This window comes from Lactuca sativa, chromosome 5 (assembly GCF_002870075.4).
Source record: "Lactuca sativa cultivar Salinas chromosome 5, Lsat_Salinas_v11, whole genome shotgun sequence".
Lineage (NCBI taxonomy): Eukaryota > Viridiplantae > Streptophyta > Magnoliopsida > Asterales > Asteraceae > Lactuca > Lactuca sativa.
This window is the reverse complement of record NC_056627.2, coordinates 165169961-165183129: the sequence shown is the minus strand read 5'-3', so window position 1 is coordinate 165183129 and position 13169 is coordinate 165169961. Positions and strand designations below refer to the sequence as shown.

Genomic DNA, 13169 nt, shown 5'->3' with positions numbered 1-13169 from the left:
AATCTCAAATCCTTCTTGTATTGAATTTAGAAAGCTTAGAGTCACAAATGTCACTCCTCTAATGGTTCACAAACACCAAGAGCAAGATGATGAATAAGAGAAGAGAATGAGGCTGCCCAAAACTTGTGGAAACCCTAGAAGGAAGCTTGTCCACGTTTTTGGGGCATAAGGGCTCTATATATAGTGAGGCTATTAGGGTTATCTAACAAGGAAACCCTAATTTGGATGCTTAAGCCCTAAGCAACCCATGGACTCCTTTCCTTAAAGGCCTTGGACGATTTCTAATGGGTTTCCTCATAGAATTCGTCCACTCCTTAATATAAGGCAATCCATAGCCCAAATTGCAATTATCTTATAATTACAATTCCAGTCCCTTAAGTTTAATTAATCTCTTTTAGTCGCAAACTTAATTCTTATTAATTCTTGACTAATATTAATTAAACAATATGATTTCTCCTTTAATATATTATTCCCATAATATATTAATAAATCATATTTAATCCTTTCTCTCCATAATTCATCCTATCAAGTTGCTTTGGTGAAGGCAACCCAAAAGGACCATGCACCATCGGGTCAAGTACATACCAAAATAGTTATGGACTTAGACACTAATCCAACAAAAATCACCCGTGGTTCAGCAAACACGGTGTCTATAATCTCTCTAGCAGATCTTCCTAACGTCAATCCTCATGACTGGATTCTGCTATACAACATTCTGCTCTCTGATCCTAAGGAGTATGAGCCAATTTTAGATCATCTTAAGAGAATGTTGGCCTCCTATATCCATGAGCTAGCAACTATGGATCAGGAAATAGCAAAGGTAATGAATAAAAAGCTGACTGTGAAGCCAACGCCTAAACCTGGTGATGTAAACATGATGAAATTGGGACAGATAGATTTGGCAAATCTAACTGTCATGTTCACAAAAGGAGAAGGACTCAAGTTTCTTTTTGCTCTGATTGATAAGCATCTGTTTTCAACAGACTGTTTTGAGCATATCATCAATATCATACACCGATGCAAGCAGAACTCAGCGGCTGATAAGAAGAACTTTACTGACATGCTTCGTTGGTATATTACTTTTCGCCATCATATGAGAGCCATTATACCGAAGGTGTTCAAAACTGTGAAGAAGCCTCCAGCTGTTAAAAAGGAATGAGGTTTCGGCTCCAAAGACGCAAAGGGGGAGATTGTTGAGTTCATTTGTGTTGCGTCTTGGGCCTTACATTTTGTATCCGGATTGGGCCTGTCCATCCGTGTCTATCTAGATTAGATTCGTTGTTATCTAGATTAGCTGTTAGGGTTATAGTGTATATATATATATATATATATATATATATATATATATATATATATATATATATATATATATATATGCATGCATGTATGCGTATATTGATGATGGTTGTTAATCACATAGATTTTTGTAACCCTAAACACCTCTACAGATTGAAGTTCTTTATCGAGCTCTTCTGAGGTGTTATCACACTAATCATATGACATATTCAGTGTCATACTTGTGTTCTTTGTTACGTTCTTATTCAATATCCTGCTTAGAATCATACGATCCTAAAAGAACTTTGTTCTAGCAACCTTAATATGAGACAACGAAGATGGGTCGAATTGTTGAATGATTACAAATGTGAGATTCGTTATCATCCCAGAAAGGCAAACGTGGTAGCAGATGCCTTGAGCTGGAAATAATATATTAAACCCCGTCGGGTATGAGCATTAACCATAACTATCCATTCTAACTTTATCGCACAAATTAGAGAAGCTCAACTTGAGGCTCTAAAAGAAGAAAACATCAAGAACGAAGCTTTGCGAGGAATGGAAAAGCAACTTGTACAAAAAGAAGATGGAACGCGACACTTTATGAACCGACTTTGGAAGCCTAAGTACGGTGGAGTCAGGGACTTGGTCTTAGAAGAGCCCACAAGTCCAGATATTCAGTGCATCCAGGCTCTGACAAAATGTACTTACATTTAAAAGTACATTAGTGGTGGCCAAACATGAAGGCTGAAATTGCTACTTATGTTAGCAAATGCTTGACTTGTTCTAGAGTAAAAGGAAGAACATCAAAAGCCTTCCGGTTTACTCCAACAACCGGAAATACCCGAATGGAAATGGGAGCAGATATCAATGGACTTCATCACTAAGTTACCCAAAACTCCTAGTGGGTTCGACACTATTTAGGTAATAGTTGATAGATTGACTAAGTCCGCCCATTTCTTACCAATTAAGGAGAACGGCAAGATGGGGAAGCTGACTAGATTTTATCTTAAGGAAATTGTCAGATTGCATGGAGTTCCAAATTCTATTAATTCTGACCGAGATAGTAGATTCACTTCACGATTTTGGCAATCTCTACAAAAATCCTTAGGAACACGTCTAGATATGAGTACAGCTTACCATCCACAGACTGATGGTCAGAGTGAAAGCACCATTCAGACTTTATAAGATATGCTCTGATCCTGTGTAATAGACTTTGGAAATTCGTGGGATACTCATTTACCATTAATTGAGTTTTCCTACAACAATAGCCATCACGCCAGCATAAAGGCTGCATTGTTTGAGGCTCTTTATGGATGAAAATGTTGTTCCCCAGTGTGTTGGGCAGAAGTTGGAGATACGCAGATGGCCAGAGAACGTACAGGTGATACCTTACGTACTGGACCAGAAATAATCCACGATACAACTAAAAAGATCGTGCAAATTAAGGATCGATTAAAGACTGCACGTGATCATCAAAAGAGTTATGCCAACATAAGACGTACGCCTTTATAATTCCAAGTTGGAGATAAAGTAATGTTGAAGGTCTCTCCTTGGAAAGGTGTAATTCGATTCGAGAAATGAGGCAAACTAAACCCACAATATATAGGACCTTTTGAAATTCTAGCAAGAATTGGTTTCGTCGCATACCAACTCAAGTTGCCTCAAGATCTAAGTAATGTGCACGATGTTTTTCACGTATCAAATCTCAAAAGATGTCTTTCCGATGACACTCTTGTTTTACCTATCGACGAGATACAAGTCAATACCAAACTCAACTTTGTAGAAGAACCTGATGAAATCATGGATTGATACGCCAAACTATTAAAACAAAGTCGTATTCCCATAGTGAAAGTTCGATGGAACTCTTTACGAGGACCTAAATTTACTTGGGAATGTGAAGATCAGATAAAACAAAAATACCCCCAACTATTTAACAAAACCCCATCCATAAGATAAATTTGAGGACAAAATTATTCTAACGGGGGGAGAATGTAACAGTAGTCAAAATAGGTCAATAGACAATCACATGTGATTATACTAATCATGTAATGTGATTTTGTTAAACTATTAATGTGATAAACTTACTATGTAATTCATGTTAAAGTATGAACTTTCTTACATAATTTATGATACAACTCAAAGTATACGTCCATACGATTCCAAAAATATAGAGAACGTGTGAATCTGACTTCGCGTGAAGAAGTTTGATAAACCGAACACTATAAATATCTATAATAAGAGGAATTAAAAATAGAGTTATAATTAGCTATTGGAGTCTAAAAGAGAGTTGTAGTACTCATGAATACCTATGCGTGGATATAAAGAACGTCAAAAATGGAGTTCGTATGCGAAAGTTACGACCTTCTAAAGATTCAGCTGTCAGAAACCCTAATTTGATTGAACTCACGACGTGAGCACAGAAACACACAACGTGAGGAGCCATTTTTCCGCATTTCGGATCTAGAAGGTGCGTGACAAGGCTACGAAGTGATAAGATCCAAACTCACGACGTGAACATTGATATTTCACGACGTGAGGAGTCATATTGCCACCTTCGGAAGCTAGAAGACGGATGGCAAGTCTACGAAGAGATAAGCTCGAAACTCACGATGTGAGCCTTATAAAACTCATGTCATGAGGGTCCAAAATCCTTCCTATAAATAGCAGGTCCGACTTCAGCGATTCCTTACACCATTTCCCTTTCTCCTCTCTCCTTTGCTGAAGCCATCTTGCATCCCGAGCCACGACAACCTCGTACGCTGACCGTTTCTGCTCAGATTACATAAAATCACGCTACTAAGGTGAGTTTCACGGCCCCACTTTCTAATATTGTCAGAGGGAAAACACATGCTAAATATTATATATACGTTATTTTTATGTCTATATGATAGTATATCAGTATCAACGTAGATAGTTATAATAACCGGGATATAGTTATTTCGTATCAGAAAGTATACAACTATCGTAAAGTTGTTAGCATGTTATTGTTATAGTAGTATACTAATGTAGATCTTGAGTTATACTTAGGGTTCTATACATATGTTGTGTGCGATATAGTTCCAAAGTTATATTCAGAAGTTCTATATGTTAATTTATAAAGTATGTTATTATTGTTAGTTTTATGACAAGATAAAACTTGGTATGTTATATGTTGTTGTTGTTATTGGTTTTATGTCAAGATAAAACCTGGTTTTACTTCTAGTTATAGATGTTATACTGCCTAAATGTTATGAAGTTAGGAGTACTATTTAAAAGCATAGTCTAGTAACTTACGGTTTTCGACATGAAAATGCTTTTGTTGTTAGGACAATAGAACGCCGTCAGAGTCTACATAAGCTACCTCATTCATCAACTAAGATTAGGGATATTAGTGGAAGCCTTCTGACTTGTAACCGTTAATCCTGTGTGAGCGAGGAAGTCGCGTATGAATAAGATACGGGTTGACGACCGCACTCATGGTTGTTAATTACAACCCAAGACAAGCGAGTGACGATCCGTTCCTTTTATTTGTTATTGTTCCGGCATCGATGAAGCGTGCATTATTGTTTCTCATGGTAAATCATGAGTGTATTGTTTCTCATGGTAAATCATGAGTGTGTTTTGTCAGAGGTTTTGTTGTCAAGCAACGGTTACAGACTCATGGTAACAACTTGTTAGAAACATTATACTTTATCGTATACAAGTATTAATGTTAAGTATAAGTTTCTCCCTACTTATACCCTAGGTACTACTTGTATATTGAGTAGAAAATTATACCTAACTCACATACTCGTATAGAATTGAAATAGATTTATACGTAGCGGTTTTACTCGTATAGAATTGAAATAAGATTTATATGTAGCAACTTTTGTTTGTATGGAATTACAAACACTTATATTAATAGTATATGAGACTTATAGGTAAACTACTTATTGGTAAGTAAAATTTTATACCTACGATATATATACTAAACGTTGGAGAGTCAAAATGATAATTTCAAAGCTATACTTTGAACTTAGAAAAAGTATTATTTTTATATTGAGTCAAAACCTGTGAACTCACCAACTTTATGTTGACGTATTTTTAAATGCCTGTGTTTTCAGGATGTTAATAACTATGATATGAGAAATGATGTTACACCTCCCGGTGTTTCCATTGACGGTCAGGGTGTGACAGGTCCACCTGGTACTGACCGTAAACGGGTTTACGGTCATACATGAGTTTACGGCCGTAAACTCGTCCTGGCCGTTAACATGTCAATTTTTGAGAAAATAAAGGTTTTTTTGCACGATTTTTGGTTTTCCGACTCGTATATAATTTTAACTATATCCCTAGTTGATTTACTTAACCCAAGAAGTTGACGGAAAATTTAATAAGATTAAATTTTATTAACGGAGAGGGGTAAAAATTAACGGGATAAATTTCGGGTTGTCACATACAGTAGCATGCATAACATGATATCAATCCAATGGACTGACATTGATTCATTGGACCCGCAAGTACAGTGAGGACAACTCACTTGGAATGTAGAAGCTCACCGAAAGAAATCCGTAGTTGCTGCCCTACCGACCTCCCGAGTTGTCAAAACCAACAACACACCCAATTAGCAATTGGGTTCCAAGCTATAATCCATAATTTATACTTGGGGTAAAATGACCATTTTACCCCTAACCCAACATGCACCAAAATTGAGGCCCAAAACCAAAAGATCCACAAAGGCCCACTAATGGCCCAATTTTCCAAATTGGGCCCAACCCTATATGGGTCTTATCCTAAGTCCATATTTTCCTTAAATCCAAATCAGGTTATTAGAAACACCCCTTGGGACAAACTTGGTCAAAGACATAAATCGAAAGTCAAAGTCAACGGTCGAAGTTGACCCAACTCGTCGAGTTGTTACATCAATCTGCACAGATCGGGAAAAACCAAGTCAACCCGCCGAGTTGACCCACCAACTCATCGAGTTCCTCTATCAATCTAAAAATGTCGGGGAAACCGAGCCAACTCGCTGAGTTGACCCACCAACTCACTGAGTTCCTTAGAAACCCACCCCTTAACACATTAAGCACTTAATCCATGAGGACATGACTCCAAAACATAGATATGACTTCCTTGAGCTGGAAAACCACGTAAAGTTTCCAACTTTACATTCATGCATGTCTAAATAAAGCTCTTAAGCTTGTAATAGACTTAATAATTTACTTAATGCATGCATGACACCAAAATCCTCATAAAGTTTGCACCTTTAAGCTCAAGGGTACCAAAACCAACTCAGATATGAAGGAACAACCCCTAAAATGACTTTACTCAATCATCATCCCCAAAAAGAGGCCAAAACACATCATACCTAACTGCCCAACACGTATGTTGGGCGTACACATCCTTACGCGGGGCGTACAACTCAATCAGAAGCCACCGGGGCGGAACTGGCTACGTGGGGCGTAGCCAGGAGTACGTCTGACGTACTCTATCTGTTTCCTTTTTCACTAACTTTGTGTCTTAATCCTTTAATAAAACTAAGCAAACCTCATATCTGACCCATCTGAGATGTCTTAATCCATAAAGTCGTCGGCTTTAAGCCTTTACATGGCTAGGAAGGACTCAATGCAACAAACCTTAATTTATAACAAACTCTAAGCTACTTTACTCATGCATGAGCCATAGGGAATGATCAAGCAACCATTTTTATGAATCTATAGATCCTAAAATACATGAAAGGACAACTACAATTCCGTGGAGTGCTCCAAACTCATAAAGGTCCAATCTTGGGGACAAAAGCTCATAAAAGTTCAACCATGTAGATCAAATAGAAAACTCATCAAGGTATAAACTTTATACCTGAAAAAGATGCACAAGGTGGAAAGCTTATCGATCTACAAGCTTGCAAGCAAACACTTCTTCTTCTCTAGACTCCTTCTTCAACTAAATGCACCAAAACACTCAATAAGCTCAAAAAACTCACACAAGCAACTAAGACTCGGAATTAGGGTTTGGGGAGGGAGTAGTGGCTAATAAGGATGATCAAATGGGTCTATGATGTTGTTTAAATAGGGAGCAACCCTAAAGATTAGGGTTTGGAGTATGGGCTAGTACGCTCGACATACTACACGTATGCCCAACATACTAATAGATCATCCGCGATTCCATGTTGCAAGAGTACACTAAGCGTACTCTTTAAGTACACCCTGCGTACGACCAAAAATGCAAGGCTTTTCCTTATGGGACCAATTGTGCAACTTTTGATAAAGATAAATGCAATAATAAAAAAATACCTGAAATTGGGATGTTACAAAATTATAATCGCTTTTTATTTTTATTTAGTTTATTGAAATACGATTGTCATAGAACAAAGCAGAGGAAATGTTATAAAAGCCACAAAAAGTGGAAGAAAGAAATATGATTGGTGGTTTTCGATTCTTTTCATCGATTAAGTATGTTGTTGGTGGAAAGTTGATATTAGGGTAAGCAGTGCAATTCTTCAATTGTTGGCAAGGACAATAGTGAGTTAAGATGCTTGCCATCAACATGTTATGGGTTTATTTATGAGTGCGGTGTGATAATAAATGACCATAATGTTTAGTCTTAACGAACCATTTGTTATAGAACAAAACAGAGGAAATGTTATAAAGCCCAAAATTGTTTTTCATTGTTTGACTATAAATGTGAAAAGGTATTACTAATTTTGGATTGTGGGGGATCTTCCATGAACATAGATTTCTTAGTGGTTTTGATTTCGTAACACTTTGTTAACAAAGAAACAATCAAATATTAGCTTTTTAGATCAACACAGTTACCTTTCACATTTTTTCTTTTTCTGCAGTATAAGTTGCTCAAACACCATAAGTCTTTAAGCTTCATAAAGTTAACAAATAATTTCATGTATTTAGGTTGAAAGAAATTAAGATTTCATGCCATTCATTGGAGAAAAAAAAATCAACAATTAAATAGGCATGTTGATCCATTATGCAACCTAAAAAACACCTGCCAAACTTCATATTTTATGGTATCTAATGTTTTCTTATAATATCCAAAAATGTTTATTTGTGTTGCCCAAATAGCAAGAAAAGCTCATGTTTTTAGTGATTTCAAGAATCAGAACAAACAACCGAGCTCACTGTTTTGAACGACAACCTTGCTCACTCTTCATCATCTATCTTCATCAATTTCAAGAATAGGAACCACATCTATTATCTGAGGTATTTATGTGGTTCTTTTTTTTAAGACTATAGTTGTCTGTATTTTTTCGGATCAAAAATAGAAATGCATGGTTGTATGGTGTATATGTGGTTATCTATGCTTATTTTTGGTTGTCTTCATGTGCTTGGTTGTATGATAAAGTACATTGGTGTGTATGTGTGTGTGCATGTGTGTCCTTGTTGAATAGAGAGTGGTTGTGGTTGTCGTAGAAGCAACAAGATGCATTCTTTATGTAATATTTGTTCTTTTTCTTTTGTTGGGGACGACACAAGCATCAGAGATTCAAAAGTAGATGTCACCACAATTCGTGTACAAGGGGAATGTCCTCATATCTCTACAAAACCCCTTGTATTTTAGCCAACTTGGAACCATTATTGCATCAAATTTCTTTATCTTTTTCATTATTGATAAAATGTATACATTTTAGTTGGTTTCACAAGATTTATGTTTTGTTAATTATGTGTCTTACATTCATTTTAATGTTAGTAATGTTTAGAACTCTATAGTCGAGTGACAAGGTACTTTCCTACATCTGTGTTATTTTCAATCAAATTCTTTCACTTCTATTTTTGTGGATAAACTTTGTCTCTTTGATTTTATTGGTTGTACCGTCTTTAAGAAATCATCCAATCTTTCAATCGATTCCTATTCATTTTATTTTATTGTCTTTTAATGTATTGTTATTATTTTATTCATACATATGCTGTTTAATTAGGTTGATTTGTCATTCTACAATGTTAATATGGAAACACATTATAGAATGATAATATAAAAAAAAAATCAATCTATTTTTTTTTAAGTCGATCCTCCCATCCACCAGACAGATATAACAATAGTTATTAATAGACTAGGTGTTTGACTCGTATACTGCACGAGTTTATTAAAAATAAAAGTTTAATATAAATTATAAACATCACGTATTTTTTAAAGTAAGAGTATTTATTTTGAAACAATAAAGAAAGAAAACGATTGTAAAACATTTATTCTGAAATTTTAAAAATTTATTCAATAAAAACATAACATTTGATAAAATTAATTACATGTATTAAATTCAATAAGAACATAACAACAAAAATATCTTTCATTTATTTATAAAAAAAAATAAAAATAAAAATAAAAATAAAATAAATAAAAAAAATAAACTCACTTTGTTTTTTTGAAAGAAAGAAATATTTGGGTAAAAAATAGAAACATTTATAAACTTTAGGGTACTTGGACCAAAACCTAAAAAACTTAAAAATAAAAAATAAAAGCGAAGAAAGCTTGGGGCACAATAAAACTCCGGACGGAATATAAGATCATCACTCAGTTTGCGGATTTCCGATTGCCGATTTCCCCTCCACACTTCTTCACGATAACTCCACAGCTGCAATTTCTCTCCTACCTTCAATACCGACAGTCTCACCTTCTCCGATCTCCTGGTAAGTCACTTTCTTTTTTCTGGTTAGGTACAAATGTATGCTCGTCTGATTCGATGGACCAGCTGCAATTAGTTGTTCGATTAGTGTGTAATTAGTGTTCGAAGCACATTAATTAATCTAAATCCTCAGTGAATTCCTGGTCTGGTATCTAATTCCTGCCAAGATTTGGTTAGGTATCTGTTTGTTGTCTGAAATTCTTTCAAGATCGATGTATGGCCTGTTATTGATTTTATACTTGTTGTCGTGCATGCAGACCTTCAGAACTTCTGTCTGTTTGTTGTTAAATATTGTTTAACATACTTGTTGTGTGTTAAATATTGCTTCTTGGATTAGTGGATTTGTAATTATTCTAATGTAGGTTTAGTGAGTCTCATTTGGTATTTGTAGTTTGAATGGATTCTTTTGTCTAAGTTTCAATTTCAGGTGTAATTGTTTCTCATAAGAACATCCACCTACCTGTATAATTGTTTTATTAGAGTTTGATTTCTTGTTAGTCGTTAAATTATGATAGTTGAAGATTCATTATCAGTATCACATACATGTAGAAGAGGGAATGGAACCTGGTTAGGATTTGGGACATTTGAAAGTTATCTCTCAAAATTTTGTAAACCAACAAAATATTCACTTCACATAGAAGAAGTTTCAATAATATGGTTTAATTGGATTAGACAGCTTGCTAGAAGCCTGTTCTATATATATGTAGTTCAATATAGCAAAAGGCCTAAAGAATACACTACAGACATTTGGAAATTGGAATAGGCCTCTTTTAGGCCTTTTATTCATTCTATATGATTGAAGTGGATTATAGTGGATGAGTTGGTTGATAAATACTAATCAATAAGATTTAGATCGAATTGAAAATAATTTATGTACTATGTGACTATGTCATATAGAAAAATCTAACACATCAAATTAGATTTTTTTTTTCCTACTTTAATGTGATGCAATTTCTTATATAAGATAGATAGCATCCTACTTTCATTTCATCCTATTACAAATTTCACTTCACACAAATAATGAATATATTATTGAAGAAAAGTATAATGCATGCTATAAGAGTTTGATAAGTAGATTTTCCAAAGTAGAATGCGTAAGTAAGGATTGCATAATCATTTTGTTTAACATGTGAACATATTAAAGAAAGCTATAAACTAATTTCTTATTCCAGTTTTTCAATTCAAAAAACTTAATTACATCACTATATCAGAAACCCTGCCTTATATCAAAAAGGCTTTTATACTCCTTGTGGTTTGGTTGTCTTGTGTTTTGTTTTGACTATATGTAAAATGACTATTTTGCCCTTGACAACAGATGTCTCGAAGGTACGACAGCCGAACAACAATCTTCTCCCCGGAGGGCCGTCTCTACCAAGTGGAATACGCGATGGAAGCGATCGGAAACGCGGGGTCCGCCATCGGAATCCTGTCAAAAGACGGAGTCGTCCTCGTGGGAGAAAAAAAAGTGACCTCAAAACTCCTCCAAACCTCCACCTCGACCGAGAAAATGTACAAAATCGACGACCACGTGGCTTGCGCGGTGGCCGGAATAATGTCGGACGCCAATATCCTGATCAACACCGCCCGTGTTGCCGCCCAACGCTACACCTTCTCCTACCAAACACCAATGCCAGTGGAACAGCTCGTCCAATCACTATGCGACACCAAACAAGGCTACACTCAGTTTGGCGGGCTCCGCCCATTCGGGGTGTCATTTTTGTTCGCAGGGTGGGATAAGAACTACGGGTTTCAGCTTTATATGAGTGACCCTAGCGGGAACTATGGCGGCTGGAAGGCGGCGGCGGTTGGGGCGAATAATCAGGCGGCTCAGTCCATGTTGAAGCAGGATTATAAGGAGGAGATTAGTCGGGAGGAGGCGGTACAGCTGGCGCTTAAGGTGTTGAGTAAGACGATGGATAGTACGAGTTTGACGGCGGAGAAGTTGGAGTTGGCGGAGGTGTTTTTGGATGATGGCGGGAAGGTGAAATATCAGGTTTGTTCACCGGAGAATCTTGGGAAGATGTTGGTTAAGTATGGTGTCACTCAGGCTCCGGTGGAAACCTAAAGTGGTGTCATGTCATTGGGATATTCGTATTCTTTTCTTTGCTTGTAGACTTGTTTTGGATTATGTTTTAAGTTTTGGATGTTTGGATAAATTTTTTTTGGTGATAAATTTATGTTTAAGCAAAAAAAGGCGTATAATTTTATGTTTTTATCGGATTAACAATTTTATTATTAATGTGGTGATTGAATTTTCTCTTCAACAGAAAAATGGGTTTTTTTAGTGTCATAATGTTTTAATTGCTATAAAAACAACCATATGGGCTTTTCAAATGTCAAAGGTATAATGATTTAATTGCTATAAAAAAGATTTGGCTTGAAAATGGATAAGAATTGTGTAAGAACAAACCAAGAGAGATGTTTAAGTGTGGCCTAATGGAGACGAAGATGAGAGTGAAGGGAAAGTGTGCTTAGTAGGAAAGAACGTGCCATTTGCTAAAGGGAAGAAGGACGCGTCCAAGAAAAAGAATTATTGCTTCATGGTGAACAAAGTTAGCAAACCATCAATCATTGAACAGGTAAATAATATGCTTAAATTTAAAAATGGTTGTACGGATAATTGTCGAAAAAAATTGAAGGATATAAAACTAATTATAGCAGACGCATTAAGTGCATATATAACATCGAGATCACGAAAAATGAGTTATGTGCTCAGGAGATATTTTTGCTAAGGGGAAGGTTGGATGATAGGAAGTTGAAGATAAACAAGTTAGAGAGGGATATAGTCCTAGAACGAAATTCTAGGATCATTTTGAAAAAATGATAACGCTTTGTTAGTTAAACAATGAGACAGTGCCCAAAGTGATAATGTAATGTACAGTTCAACTCTCTACTTGATAAAATATATTATTCAAAGTTAACTTTTGAGAATATGGATGTCGCAGGAAATAGAGTTCGCAAAAAATCGATAAACCCACAAATTCAATCTGAACCCAACCCAAAACTAGCAGGTTGGGTTGAGATTTTCAACCCATTTAGGTTAAATGGGTCAACCCATCTAACATATTTAATTAAATAGGTTGAGTTAGGTAAAAGTTATCAACCCGTTTTCAACCCAACAATCCATTTAACTTTAATATATATTTAATTTAATAGTTATTTAAATTACAATGTTGTATTAATATTTTTTTTGATGCAAACCTAAATCTTATCTTTTTTCTTTGCGCCAACAATACTAGTCTCTCTTACAAATTATTTTGAAATTACATATATTTAATGTTATTTGAACAGTTTCTTTGTA

General features: G+C 35.5%; 1 protein-coding gene across 1 annotated transcript; it reads left to right on the top strand.

Moving 5' to 3' along the window:
* Nucleotides 1-9711: 9711 nt before the first annotated feature.
* Nucleotides 9712-12112, top strand: LOC111919442 (proteasome subunit alpha type-4). Its single transcript, XM_023915002.3, has 2 exons — nt 9712-9872; nt 11184-12112. Exon 2 carries the CDS (start codon nt 11184-11186, stop codon nt 11931-11933), a length of 750 nt encoding a protein of 249 aa, XP_023770770.1. The 5' UTR covers nt 9712-9872; the 3' UTR covers nt 11934-12112.
* Nucleotides 12113-13169: the final 1057 nt, after the last annotated feature.

Coding starts and splice junctions, on each gene's coding strand:
- LOC111919442 (XM_023915002.3), top strand. CDS start 11,184: ATGTCTCGAAGGTACGACAGCCGAACAACAATCTTCTCCCCGGAGGGC.